The 15,410-nt window shown below is 43.3% G+C and overlaps 1 protein-coding gene across 13 annotated transcripts in view; it reads left to right on the top strand.

Annotated features, from left to right (window-relative positions):
* TRAK1 (trafficking kinesin protein 1) overlaps positions 1 to 15,410 on the top strand; it is a 234,936-nt gene that overhangs the window by 172,257 nt on the left and 47,269 nt on the right. For all 13 annotated transcript variants that reach the window (XM_077269083.1, XM_077269080.1, XM_077269075.1 and 10 more), the window contains 2 exons: positions 6,025 to 6,101; positions 11,228 to 11,344. In XM_077269083.1, coding sequence (XP_077125198.1) covers positions 6,051 to 6,101; positions 11,228 to 11,344 — 168 coding nt within the window. In that variant the 5' untranslated portion in view covers positions 6,025 to 6,050. The remainder of the gene's footprint in view (positions 1 to 6,024; positions 6,102 to 11,227; positions 11,345 to 15,410) is intronic.

Raw genomic sequence — 15,410 nt, 5'->3', positions numbered from 1 at the left:
GGCGCTGTATAGGGCTATTGAATTAGCAAAGCAAATGTTAGTTGCTAATAGTCTTTTGTATTAAGTAAATTAATCCATGTGCATCTGCCTGAAAATAGGCTAAAAACGAAATCCGCCTGGAATGAGATGATCATCCAGTGCACTCTCCTATTCTGTAACACCGGCTTGGATTTTATCAGATGTAACCCAGGGAAACTGTAACATAAAAATCACCCTTCAAAGGGGTATTTCAGCGAGAAGTGAACCCACCTATCCACTGAACGTCATTGATCTGTCGCTGTGCAGTTTCTATGATTTACCTACAGTTTGCATGCAGTGGCTGTGTGCACACTCCTCAGTGATCCATACAAACTATACCTGTGTTTTGTGTTTGTTTTTTTTTTGGCAGAATAAATATTTCTTGCTGGAATACACTTTTATATTCAGAATAGTTGCGCAGAATTTAAAAAAAAAAAAATCATACTTTTTTTGTGCTTGGTTTCTCTGTTATTATAGCTCAGCTCCATTGAAGTGAATGAGGCTGAGCTACAAAGCCAAACACAACCTGGCACTGTTTAATGTATTATGTTTCTGCATGTTTTCTTTAGTAGGTAATGTCTTGTAATATCATGTATAATTGTGTAGTTTTTATAGGACGTTTCTAATAATCTGCCAAAACAAATATTCTGTAGTGCCGTGACACCAGTTAGAAGGACTACAGGTCCTTCTCAAAAAATTAGCATATAGTGTTAAATTTCATTATTTACCATAATGTAATGATTACAATTAAACTTTCATATATTATAGATTCATTATCCACCAACTGAAATTTGTCAGGTCTTTTATTGTTTTAATACTGATGATTTTGGCCTACAAAGCCTGATAACCCAAAAAACCTGTCTCAATAAATTAGCATATCAAGAAAAGGTTCTCTAAACGACCTATTACCCTAATCTTCTGAATCAACTAATTAACTCTAAACACATGCAAAAGATACCTGAGGCTTTTAAAAACTCCCTGCCTGGTTCATTACTCAAAACCCCCATCATGGGTAAGACTAGCGACCTGACAGATGTCAAGAAGGCCATCATTGACACCCTCAAGCAAGAGGGTAAGACCCAGAAAGAAATTTCTCAACAAATAGGCTGTTCCCAGAGTGCTGTATCAAGGCACCTCAATGGTAAGTCTGTTGGAAGGAAAAAATGTGGCAGAAAACGCTGTACAACGAGAAGAGGTGACCGGACCCTGAGGAAGATTGCTGAGGAAGCAGTGGACTGAGTCTGGTGTGGAAACATCCAGAGCCACCGTGCACAGGCGTGTGCAGGAAATGGGCTACAGGTGCCGCATTCCCCAGGTAAAGCCACTTTTGAACCATAAACAGCGGCAGAAGCGCCTGACCTGGGCTCCAGAGAAGCAGCACTGGACTGTTGCTAAGTGGTCCCAAGTACTTTTTTCTGATGAAAGCAAATTTTGCATGTCATTCGGAAATCAAGGTGCCAGAGTCTGGAGGAAGACTGGGGAGAAGGAAATGCCAAAATGCCTGAAGTCCAGTGTCAAGTACCCACAGTCAGTGATGGTGTGGGGTGCCATGTCAGCTGCTGGTGTTGGTCCACTGTGTTTCATCAAGGGCAGGGTCAATGCAGCTAGCTATCAGGAGATTTTGGAGCACTTCATGCTTCCATCAGCTGAAATGCTTTATGGAGATGAAGATTTCATTTTTCAGCACGACCTGGCACCTGCTCACAGTGCCAAAACCACTGGTAAATGGTTTACTGACCATGGTATTACTGTGCTCAATTGGCCAGCCAACTCTCCTGACCTGAACCCCATAGAGAATCTGTGGGATATTGTGAAGAGAAAGTTGAGAGACGCAAGACCCAACACTCTGGATGAGCTTAAGGCCGCTATTGAAGCATCCTGGGCCTCCATAACATCTCAGCAGTGTCACAGGCTGATTGCCTCCATGCCACGCCGCATTGAAGCAGTCATTTCTGCCAAAGGATTCCCGACCAAGTATTGAGTGCATAACTGAACATTATTATTTGATGGTTTTTTGTTTGTTATTAAAAAACACTTTTATTTGATTGGACGGGTGAAATATGCTAATTTATTGAGACAGGTTTTTTGGGTTATCAGGAGTTGTATGCCAAAATCATCAGTATTAAAACAATAAAAGACCTGACAAATTTCAGTTGGTGGATAATGAATCTATAATATATGAAAGTTTAATTGTAATCATTACATTATGGTAAATAATGAAATTTAACACTATATGCTAATTTTTTGAGAAGGACCTGTATGCATGCTGCTGTTATAAAAGGGTGGTGTGGGGGTGGGACTCGCACCCTAAAAATCATTTCTGGTTGAGTTGTGTGAATAGGATCTTATTAAATCCCACTTATTGCAGTGCTACAGCTACTGTAACTGACCCGGCTGCTCACCAGACAGTACATGTGTACATACTCTATGGGTGTGAACAGATGTTTTATCCATTAGGATGATGCCTTGGGCAGTTCCTTTTTGCTATATATAGGTCTTTATCTCATCTCATGTTATTTTTTACCTGTTAATCATCCTGCACATTAATAGGCCGGATGTACTTACTCATTCAAACATAATGTTGCTATAGTTAAAAAGATTTTCTAGTTTAAATTAAATTTTCAATGGCAAATGTTTGTGGTATATAAAAATAACAAATTTAGGTAAACTTGGATCAGTAAGGGGGATCAACGGCTCCCCACTGCGACACCTTGTCCTGGCTGAAATGGCTGCAGTTGTGACACTGCAACCACAGGTGATGACCGCTGCAGCCAATCACTGAGCTCAGCAGTCTCATCCTGTCCATTTTGCATCATCCCGAAGTCAAAAAATTGACTGCAATGGTCACGATCTGTTATGACCCCCTGCAGCAATATTGACAGAGCTGGCACTGAAGGGGATCATGCTTGGTGGGTGGGTATAGCTTTCTTTAGCAATCATTTGGCATAAAAAAAAATGCTTCAATAATGATAGTACAGTAGTACAGAACTGCTGTGTGATGTTGGTGTCTGGGGTATAGTTACTGTTAGGGCTCATTTCCACATGCAAGTCACACGTCCGTATCTCGCATGTGGAAACCAAGCTGTGGAGCCGACACTCCAGAGCGGAGCATGCGGCCGCATAGGAACACATGGAGCTGCACAGCTCCGCTCCTGAGTGCCGGCTCCACAGCTTGGTTTCCACATGCGAGATACGGACGTGTGACTTGCATGTGGAAATGAGCCCTTATGGTGACGAAAAGTGCACCAATACAATCAAGAACTCAAATCCATGGAGCTACAGTGCTTTTATCTTATCAGTGTGTCATTGTAAAAATAGTGTTATGTTGTTGATCATCTTTCCTTAAAGGGAACCTGTCACCACGTTTTTGGAAGATGGGATAAAAATAGCGTTAAATAGGGGCAGAGGTGGGCATTACATTAGTGTGTTTGTTATGCGTTTATTACCCACCTAAGTTGCCGAAATACCTTTGCAAAGTCTCCGTTTTCGCCTGTCAATCAGGCTGGTCTGGTCAAAAGGGCGTTGTCTTCCCCCAGATTTTGCGTAGTTTTCCGTTGGTGGCGTAGTGGTGTGCGCATGCCCAAGGTCCCGAATCCTCTGCCAGGGGATTTAAAAGAGCGCGCTGTTCGTTTTCATTGGTGATCGGTGGGCGCGGCCATCTTCCTTTGGCCGCGCGTGCGCAGAAGCGGCGCTCTGCTGGCCGCGGCTTCAGGAAAATGGCCGCCGCGATATCCATCTGCGCACGCGCGGCATCCCGCGGCCATTTTCCTGAAGCCGCGGCCAGCAGAGCGCCGCTTCTGCGCACGCGCGGCCAAAGGAAGATGGCCGCGCCCACCGATCACCAATGAAAACGAACAGCGCGCTCTTTTAAATCCCCTGGCAGAGGATTCAGGACTTTGGGCATGCGCACACCACTACGCCACCAACGGAAAACTACGCAAAATCTGGGGGAAGACAAGACGCCCTTTTGACCAGACCAGCCTGATTGACAGGCGAAAACGGAGACTTTGCAAAGGTATTTCGGCAACTTAGGTGGGTAATAAACGCATAACAAACACACTAATGTAACGCCCACCTCTGCCCCTATTTAACGCTATTTTTATCCCATCTTCCAAAAACGTGGTGACAGGTTCCCTTTAAAGGGCTATTCCCATCTTCAATATTATATCCCAATAAGTAGTAGATGTAATATTAATATAAGCAAATGCCTAAAATTAGAAATGTAGTTTAGTTCTTCAGATTGACCCCATATGCCTGACATTGCATTAACTTGTGCATCCATGGCTACGACCACTAAGAGCTGTCTGCCACTGTATGACTGGTCATAACCATGGATACCTAAACTACTGCAATGCCCTGAGCATGGGGTAATGACATGGCAAATCAGAAGAACTATGAGATTCACAAGTGAATAATGTTGTAGCCAGTGTGCCTCTGCACATGGCTGAGTTATCTCATGGCGCGATGGTGTGCATTTATTCTAGTGCTGTACGTACAAGAATAATGCATGCCATATAAAAGCAGCTCCGGGTCCCTCCACTGTGTGCGAGGACGGCGAGTCTGCACACTGAGATAGTCATGTCCACCATTAAAGATTAGTGATGAGCAAGTATACTCGTTACTCGAGATTTCTCGAGCACGCTCGGGTGACCGACGAGTATTTTTTAGTGCTCGGAGATTTAGTTTTCTTCGCCGCAGCTGAATGATTTACATCTGTTAGCCAGCATAAGTACATGTAGGGGTTGCCTGGTTGCTAGGGAATCCCCACATGTAATCAAGCTGGCTAACAGATGTAAATCATTCAGCTGCGGTGAGGAAAACTGAATCTCCGAGCACTAAAAAATACTCGGAGGTCACCCGAGCGTGCTCGAAATCTTGAGTAACGAGTATATTCGCTCATCACTATTAAAGCTCTATTAATATGGTCATCTAAACCCAGTCTAACAATTGTTTGTTAAACAGAATTTGTCAGCATGTTTTTGGCCCCACCCCCTATCTGTGAGCAGCACAGTGAAGGGTCAGAGACGCTGATTCCAGCAATGTGTCACTTACTAGAATGCTTGCTGCAGTTTTGAAGCATGGAGAATGTAATTTTGTTGAGTCCTACTGTGGGGGCCGGGGTAACTAAGGTTCCCCCAAGCACAATTACTCCTATCCAGTTATACGTTTAGCGTTCTGTATCTAGTCGTCGGTATGTAGCATTTCCTACACTGTACTGTGGGTCACACAGAACCTCCATTGCTCCGTTATGATTCTTTCTCCGGATATTGTATAAAGCAGCTAGAAATATTGCTGCCAATATGAGTGGTCTTCTCGTATAGTACGTGGGTGGAACGGCTCCATTCAGCGGCCAGGGCTGATGCTGGCTGGGCTATATGCTCTTCCCACACAGCAGCCTCTTATAAAGATACATTTGGGTTTTTTTCTCAGCTTATTATCTTTAGTATTTAAAACGTTTTGTAAAATACTGTCAGTACATCCATGTTCCAGTATAAGTGTGAAATTGGAGTATTGTAATTATTAGTTTCTGCAAACCATACTTTCATTTTCTTGTTTATCAGATTGTACATTGGTGAATTTATCTTGATTGTCACGGGACTTAGACATTTTGCCTGTAGGATACACTGAGAAATTTTCCACTGTGGGATATTTAGTGTTTGGAGTCATTGATGAGATAAGCGGAGTGTTGGTCTTCAGTTGGCTCGGTACATGCAGCCTTCTCATTATACCAAGCCATCTGTCCGACTTCTGTAATTTCCAGAGCGATTAGCGAGTATACATGACATCGGCTCAGTGGCTAACACATAAGTGTCCCAGTTTGATGTGTTTTCACTCTATTGACGGCTCTAACAGTATATTGTCCCAAATCTTGTATCAATTATTGTTTAGGACAAACTTGTTTACCGTGAAATCTCATGTGTGATAACGTTCTATACAGATAATAGTACAGTGTATATTAGTGTGTACTGTTCATTGTACTGATAATTTTACTTTTTCTGTTTGCAGTTTTATGTGCAGAACGAGTGGGCCAGATGACTAAAACATACAATGATATAGATGCTGTTACACGTCTACTAGAAGAGGTAGGTGCAGAAAATCCACGCCATAGAGTAAAATATGCAATGAATGTGAAGATTCTCTCTGTATGAATGATGCTCTTATTTTATAGTGAAAACACAGAATTTGCGATTTATTGTTGGATATTGGATTTTACCACTTGGTGACCCGAAGTAAAGGGCATGTTGAAAGTCGGCATGTCCAATCCGTCTTTTCCCAGATGTTTACTCCAAATCATGGAGTTTCTTAGTCACTTTACTGATGACCTATTGCCCTGATTCAAATCTTTCCTGGCTTCTCCATGACTCTCCACTTTTTCCTACACCCAAGCCATCCCCCTGCAGTCTTTCCTTTTTTATTCTATAGCCTTCCATTAAGTTATCAAGATGTATTTTCCATTGGAAATCAATTCAGTCCCTTGCGTTATTCCATCTTCTGCAGTCTGATATTTGATGAAGGTCACCTGAATTGACTAAAATGTCACATTTTGGGATTGCCTTTTCGAGAGACCCGGTCTCCATTTTTGCACCTTCACATGCTACTCATGGCCTAAAGGCGGCTTTGTGTTCATTTTGAATAAGACCATGTAGCTGGCAGGCACTTCAGATTGAAAAAGGATCATACTTCCCTGCACCAAAAGAATAATTACGGTAATGAAAGCCTAGTATGACCCTTATTATCATTAATGTCATATTTTTATTCTGTGGATTATAAATTGAGGCCATGTTATACTCGTGTTGTGAGTCTGCAGTTCACACCACTACCATACAATTCATTTAGAATCACAATTTTTACAAAACTATAGTAGGAAGTAGTAGCGGTCAGGCATGTTGAAATCGGGAAAGTACATTCTTTTTTCTTACCATCTGCCATCAGGGAAGCTTTGGATAAAGGAACAAACGTGGATGATCCTCACTGCCGATCAGTAGATATTGAGATCCAGGATACACAGGTATGTAATTGCCGTTTTAGTGACACGATTCGAAGTTTTCATACTTTGTACTCAGGATATGTAATTATATCCTGAGGAAGTAGTATGTAAATTTCGATACACGTCGATAAATAAAACAACAATTACATATTGAGATCCAGGTACAGAGATATCTACTGCAGCGCGGACCATCCACGTTTTTCCTTTATCCATTATATGGATGACCTGTGGACCTGCAGCAGATGTAATGCTATGCCTTTATATTGTTGTGATAACAAACCTTCACCAGGTTAGCAGATCCATTATAGAATTCTTGCCTTTTATTTTGGGTAAGACCCTATTTGCGCTTTTTTTGCTCTCCAGGACCTGGTAGTATCGGGGAAGCTTTGGGACACCGTTATACACACTGTCGATCAATCCCAATGTAACGAGCGGTTCTCATTCCCTCTGTATATGGCAACTTTAGAAATGCAACGTTTTATTGTTTGCCAGACAGTCCTCTGCCCCCTGCTCTCTCTTCCCTAAGGGTATGTTCAGACCAACAGCCTAATGTTCTAATTCACATTGGCGGTTCTAAATCAGACCAGCGTTCTGACTCTACATACGTAGCTCTTACCGGCTATCTGGTGAACCTTCAAGGTTCTTTCATGCGGCTTACATTCTAATGATCAGTGTTATCAGCTATGTGATGTGCTTTAGGATGGTTATTAGTGATGAGTCGAATTCAATTCCCTTCTGTTGGGCTGTAATACAAACACAACATACACATTGATGGTGGAGCCGGCTCCGGATTTCCATAAATTTCCATGTACTTCTGTAGCTGCAAGTCACACACCATCTTATACATTTTCATGTTTTTGCTTCAGCTGGAGTAACCCGATTTTGCAAGACTGTTTTTGTTTCATTCTATTTATTGGCAATTAATGGTTTATATTTTATTTTTAACAAACCCTTCACCTCTTAATTGTGTGTTCTAGTGCCAATAAGGCTCTGTTCACACCTCCATTAAAGGCTCCATCAAAAATTCTGCTGACGATAAAGGCTGTCACACATAACGATATCGTTAACGATATCGTTGCAACGTCACGCTTTTTGGTGACGTAGCAACGATCCCGCTAACGATCTTGTTATGTGTGACAGCGACCAACGATCAGGCCCCTGCTGGGAGATCGTTGGTCGATGGGAATGATCAGGACCTTTTTTTTTGGTCGCTGATCACCCGCTGTCATCGCTGGATCGGCGTGTGTGACGCCGATCCGGCGATGTGTTCACTTGTGACCAGGGTAAAATCGGGTTACTAAGTGCAGGGCCGCGCTTAGTAACCCGATATTTACCCTGGTTACCATTGTAAAAGTAAAAAAAAAAAAAAAAACAAAAAACAGTACATACTCACATTCTAATGTCTGTCACGTCCCCCGCCGACGTCCACAGGGTTAAAACTGCTTTCGGCAGGAGCGCTGCTATGCACGCGCTGCTGCCGAGAGCTTCCCTGCACTGACTGTGTCAGCGCCGGCCGTAAAGCAGAGCACAGCGGTGACGTCACCGCTGTTACTGCCGGCGCTGACGCATTCAGTGCAGGGAAGCTCTCGGCAGCAGCGCGTGCATAGCAGCGCTCCTGCCGAAAGCAGTTTTAACCCTGTGGATGCCGGCGGGGGACGTGACAGACATCAGAATGTGAGTATGTACTGTTTTTTTTTTTTTTTAACTTTTACAATGGTAACCAGGGTAAATATCTGGTTACTAAGCGCGGCCCTGCACTTAGTAACCCGATGTTTACCCTGGTTACCCGGGTGCTGCAGGGGGACTTCGGCATCGTTGAAGACAGTTTCAACGATGCCGCAGTCGTTCCCCTGATCGTTGGTCGCTGGAGAGAGCTGTCTGTGTGACAGCTCCCTAGCGACCACACAACGACTTACCAACGATCACGGCCAGGTCGTATCGCTGGTCATGATCGTTGGTAAGTCGTTAAGTGTAAAGGTACCTTTAGGCTGGAGTCGCACTAGCGTATCACGTCGGATGCGATATGCTAATGACCCTCGGCTCCTGCTCTCGCACAGTGAGGATCGGAGCACAGCTTCGGAGGAGGCGGAAAAAGCTTGATTACATGTGGGGATTCCCTAGCAACCAGGCAACCCCAACATGTACTCAGCCTGGCTAATAGCTGTAAATCATTCAGCTGCCACGATGAAAACTCCGAGCAGTCATAAATACTCGGTCGCCCGAGCAACGAGTACACTCGCTCATCTCTAGTGACATTGTCTGATTCCAATTAGGTATCACTTCACCAGTTAGTATTATTTCTCTGAATTACTCCACTGTCAGGTAGTGTGTGACTGTGGTTATATCAATGGCAAACAATGAAATTGTAACTTGTGATTTCTATCTGCAAGTATAATAGCACATCCTGCTGCAATGGGATATAGAACAACCAAATTGTGGCTTCTAGTGTTTGAGGTTGCTCAAGTGAGACTTTAATGAAAATCTGTCAGACTAGTCTGATACTGCCATCGGCCAGCTTCTTCCCCTGCTTCCTTATATTATATCTTACGTTTTAGAGAAAGTATAGTTAAACTATCTGGCCATAACTTGAGACAATACACTACCCCGAATCTTCTAGCTATATTTTCTCTGAACTGTAAAATATGCTTGGGCTGCAAGCATGTAGCCAGGCTCTAATTCATGCTGCACGTGGTTTGGGCAGCATGAATCACCTGACGTTTAATTAAGCAAAAAGCTGGATTCACATCTACTCTGCTCAGTAGTGCGGGATGAAGGGATGAAATCAGGAATGTGCTTTTGGTGTGCTGTGTATGGCAAAGATTATAGCAGCTTGTCTCCTCATACCAGCTCAGTCATTTGCCATTTAAGGTTATTTGCAGCAGAAACAATTGCCGCAAATACTGAAGTGTTGGCAGGAAAAACACTATGTGAGGTACGCACGGTTTTGCTGCGTTTTTCTGTGCTTTTTATGCATTATCCCATTTGAATGGTTAAATAATGCTACAAGAACGCAACATGTATACATACCCTTATAGAGACTGCAGAGGGTAAAACTGGTGATAACGCAGGACAGAAGGCATATAATGGCCAGAAAGTGTGTTTTCTCACACAAGACTTGTTCTGAAAAGTTACTTGAATTTCTAGTTACCCATTATGGAGTTTTAGTGTGTGTTTATTCTGCACTATATCTGAAACCTATCCTGTCACAATCATGCTTTGAGTTCGGTGAGTACGCCTGCAGACTGCTGCTTGTTTACACATGCGTGACCTGAAGCTGAGCATGTGGACTCGCAGTGTACATATATGACCTGAAGCAGAGCATGTGGACTCGCAGTGTACATATATGACCTGAAGCAGAGCATGTGGACTCGCAGTGTACATGTATGACTTGAAGCAGAGCATGTGGACTCGCAGTGTACATGTATGACTTGAAGCAGAGCATGTGGACTCGCAGTGTACATATATGACCTGAAGCAGAGCATGTGGACTCGCAGTGTACGTACTGTATATGACCTGAAACCGAGCATGTGGACTCAGTGTACATATATACTGGTCCATGGAGCTACTGCAGGATGGATGTGTAGAGAGAACACAACAGAAGCCCGCAACCACTGTGCTGATAGTCTGAGGTCATTGGCCACGTTTTGATATAAAGCAAGCATGCCTTATACTTCTACGATTTTGTACAAGGAAATCAACCATGCTACTTAAATGAGCTAGTGATGATGACTGTGATGATTTTCTGTTTTGTTTTCACAATCATCAGCACAGTTATGACTAAGCTCAATTATGTGACATTGTTGATCTTCTTGGACAAAATTCTAAAAGCTAAGAATATGCTCATGAACTTAAAATGTGGCCATTGAGCTTGAATCTTAAAGGGTTTGTCCAGGTTTGGCATGAAAGTCTGCACTGACTGGAGAATCCTGACCGCACACGCTGTGCGCAATGTGAGGATTCTCAAATCAGTGACTGCAGACTTCTGTGCCAAACCTGGACAACCCCTTTAAGCACAGAGGCTGCAAGCTTGTCTAATCTAGATTTTTGACATATTGGCTAATACATGATCTTGGGGTACCGTGAATTCAATAATTCCTGTTATACCACTATCTTTTCATACACACCCACTCTGGGGATAGTAACCAGATCTTCCGACTTTCTTTAATGTTACATGTGTTTAGAGATATTGCTTATTATAACATTTGTCTCCACTTTTTGCAGAAAGAACGGGATCTAGAATTAGCTGCTCGTATTGGCCAGTCATTGTTAAAGAAGAATAAGACCCTTACTGAAAGGAACGAGTACTTAGAAGAGCAAGTAGAGCACATCAGAGAAGAGGTAAAATCTGTGCACTTTAGAAGTCTGACTTCTGACCACGGATTGTCATTCTATGGTTATATTGGTTGTATTTGTGCATATAGTCCTGAGGAATTGGCTCCAGGTTACTTGTGCGGCCGAGTGTCTAGATCACTGTTCCCCAACTCCGGTCCTCAAGAGCCACCAACAGGTCATGTTTTCATGATTTCCTTAGTATTGCACAGGTGATGAAATTATTGCCTGTGTAGGTGACAGAATTATCACCTGTGCAATACTTAAGGTACCGTCACATTAAGAGACGCTGCAGCGATATAGACAACGATGCCGATCGCTGCAGCGTCGCTGTTTCGTCGTTGTGTGGTCGCTGGAGAGCTGTCACACAGACAGCTCTCCAGCGACCAAAGACGCCGAAGTCCCCGGGTAACCAGGGTAAACATCGGGTTACTAAGCGCGTCCCTGCGCTTAGTAACCCGATGTTTACCCTGGTTACCAGTGAAGACATCGCTGAATCAGCGTCACACACGCCGACTCAGCGATGTCAGCGGGTGATCCAGCGCCGAAATAAGGTGCTGGCCTTCTAGCTCCGACCAACGATGTCACAGCAGGATCCAGATCGCTGCTGCGTGTCAAACGCAACGATATCGCTATCCAGGACGCTGCAACGTCACGGATCGTTATCGTTGTTAAGTTGTTCAGTGTGAAGGTACCTTAAGGAAATCCTGAAAACATGACCTTGTTGGTGGCTCTTGAGGACCGGAGTTGGGGGACACTGGTCTAGATAATGGGGTTAATATACAACACATTACTGTGTAATAAGTTGGGATACTTTCTATTGCTTTGTTTTTCTGTGCCTCAAGATTGCTTTTTCAAGGTTTGCATTTAGGGGCCTAAATCTGATCATATCTAAATCACACAATTCTGCAGGATATTGGCAAGAAAATTACCATTTGCTGACTGCAAAGTGAATTGAAAAAATGGAAAAGAGTGAAAACACTAAGGAGGAAATGTATCCTTCCCTCTGTATCCTTCCCTCTGTATCCTTCCCTCTGTATCCTTCCCCCGGTATCCTTCCCCCGGTATCCTTCCCTCTGTATCCTTCCCTCTGTATCCTTCCCTCTGTATCCTTCCCTCTGTATCCTTCCCCCGGTATCCTTCCCTCTGTATCCTTCCCTCTGTATCCTTCCCTCTGTATCCTTCCCCCGGTATCCTTCCCTCTGTATCCTTCCCTCTGTATCCTTCCCTCTGTATCCTTCCCTCTGTATCCTTCCCTCTGTATCCTTCCCTCTGTATCCTTCCCTCTGTATCCTTCCCTCTGTATCCTTCCCCCGGTATCCTTCCCTCGGTATCCTTCCCTCGGTATCCTTCCCTCGGTATCCTTCCCTCGGTATCCTTCCCTCGGTATCCTTCCCTCTGTATCCTTCCCTCTGTATCCTTCCCTCTGTATCCTTCCCTCTGTATCCTTCCCCCGGTATCCTTCCCTCGGTATCCTTCCCTCTGTGCTAGTTTTCTGACATAAAAAAAAAAGGAAAAAAAATTGGCTCTAGCAGTGTTAACATATAAAAGTTGTCTTTTTGATGACTACTGCTTGACAGATCTACTATAATGTATGACAAAAATCTGTCCCAAATTGCAGCTTTTTAGTGGCACAGATTTCATTTTCTGGTGCATGGACAAACCAAAAATATGCCAAATTTCTAAAAGTTGTACGGCTCTTAATACATTTATGGCTCCTTAAAAAAGTTGTACAAAGTTTTGAGATATCCCCTATAAGTAGGATAAAGAGTAATTTCCCAGAGATGCGCATGACCAACCATTGCACCAATCACATGGGACTCCTCACAGCAATGGTTCTCGGGATCTTTGGGGTTCAAGCAGTCAGATCCCCAATGATTGGGAAGTAGTACCCTATCCCAAGGGTGCCTAAACTTGGTAGAACCCTGTAATCAACCATGTGAAATGTCATTATTGATAAATTCCCCCATGTACATTAGCTGTTTTCTGTTTTATTCACATAGTGTTCCACTCCCCAACTGATCACATCCAGCATCGGAACTAGCTGATTGGCAAGCAGGGCTGTTACCGATACCGATCTAGTATTGATGACCTATCCTACGGATAAGCCTTCAATATGAAAGCACCGGACTGCCCGTTTAGTGCCGAAATCTTCATAGAGAGCCCTACAACCTTTCTAATACTGAAACACTGAATGCAATTGTTGGTTGTCTATCGATGATGTTTTTATCCCACTCACATTCCTGAATTTTGTTGAATACACATTGTATAATAGGAAGACTGCTGTGACCTCTACAGTCCATAATGTCGTCTGGTCTTTGCCGTACCATATACAGCTCACATATCTACACTCTCACCTATTGGACCTTACACACTTCGCCTTATCTCCTTTTTATTCTAATGATCACCGTGATGATTAGTACAGTCACAATGTCTGCCTTTATTCCTTTATCTCCTGTATTGAAATAACTGAGGGAGCAACAGTCACTAGGTGCCTAGTTATCAAATAGGCGTGGGCCCTTTATGATATAAAAATAATTAAGAATAAATGTCAGCAGCATTTTATAATATTTGACCATGTCATCATTAGCCAAAAGTAGCCACTTCTATTTTTATACCGATCATATTCTTACAACGTGGCACAGCAATTTTTTCCAGTTCTTACTTGTCTTTTGTATAGATATGTGGATTGTACTCCAACCCAATTTGTTCTTCCCAGGTTTAAAAAATCTTTGCAGTCATTCAATAGAAACATTTATTAATGATCTGTCCTGGTCGTGTGACATGCCCACAGGTGTGCTATTGGCTAATAACTGGTTTGTGATGAGTTATTCACCGGTGTGACCATCACATGACTAGGACAGATGTAAATAATTAAAGTTCCTATTGAATGTCTACAAGCAGAGTATATAAAGGAATTGAGAGAGTATATAGAGAAAAATGAATATCTTTTCTTTATACACCAAATACAATTCCTTGGCTGAAATTGGAATATCTTTTTTTTTTTTTTTTTTTTTTACATACTGTATGTGCCAGCTGTTCAGGATTTCTTAAGATTTCTGGGTCAGCAGGTGGGGGTCCTTGGGAGAGGTAGAGGGGGATTTTGCAGGAAAGTCGGTGGATTCTCCTCAGGAGGTGATGGAGAGACTTAAAAGGGAATCTGTCTGCAGTGCACCCCAAACTATTTATACATTCATGTGCTATAGTTCTTTCAAAGAAAAGTTAAGCAATACATGTGCGTTGCAATTCATTGGATTGAGACATTGCCTATACTATTCATACAATGTTAAGCTTGTTGCTTAGAGGTGTTGTCTGGTGAAAAATAATTTATACACTGAATAGGTAATGAGCAGAGGCGTAGCTAGGGCTTTGGTTCTGGGGGGGGGGGAAACTTCTAAGTTGGATGTAGGAGAACCTCAGCAGATGACCTCACTGTTACTAAAGAAAAATCTCTATACAAAGACCAACACTGGTATTGCTGCCATTTGGTGACCATATAATGGTGGATCCCAGTGCTGCAGAACATATGAGATTACAGTACAGCTATAGATGGTGTTGTACAGCTGACATTTTTCTGATGGAGTCGTTCTATTTTCCCATTTTACCCATCTGGCCGAGATCAACATGACAACTTCTTCCAGCCAGAACTCTGCTGCAAGGATTACAACAGACATATGACTCCTCACACTTCTTGCACCGTTCCCATCTATTCCCAACCTGCACAAACTCCTCATCCTGCTGATACCCCATTACTGAGCCGCTGCTGCCGTATGTGTCCCTATTACTGCCCCTGATACCCCAATACTGAGCCGCTGCTGCCGTATGTGTCCCTATTACTGCCCCTGATACCCCAATACTGAGCCGCTGCTGCCGTATGTGTCCCTATTACTGCCCCTGATACCCCAATACTGAGCCGCTGCTGCCGTATGTGTCCCTATTACTGCCCCTGATACCCCAATACTGAGCCGCTGCTGCCGTATGTGACCCTATTACTGCCCCTGATACCCCAATACTGAGCTGCTGCTGCCGTATGTGTCCCTATTACTGCCCCTGATACCCCATTACTGAGCCGCTG

Source organism: Ranitomeya variabilis, chromosome 6 (genome assembly GCF_051348905.1).
Source record: "Ranitomeya variabilis isolate aRanVar5 chromosome 6, aRanVar5.hap1, whole genome shotgun sequence".
Classification (NCBI taxonomy): Eukaryota; Metazoa; Chordata; class Amphibia; order Anura; family Dendrobatidae; genus Ranitomeya; species Ranitomeya variabilis.
This window is presented reverse-complemented; position numbering and strand designations above follow the sequence as displayed.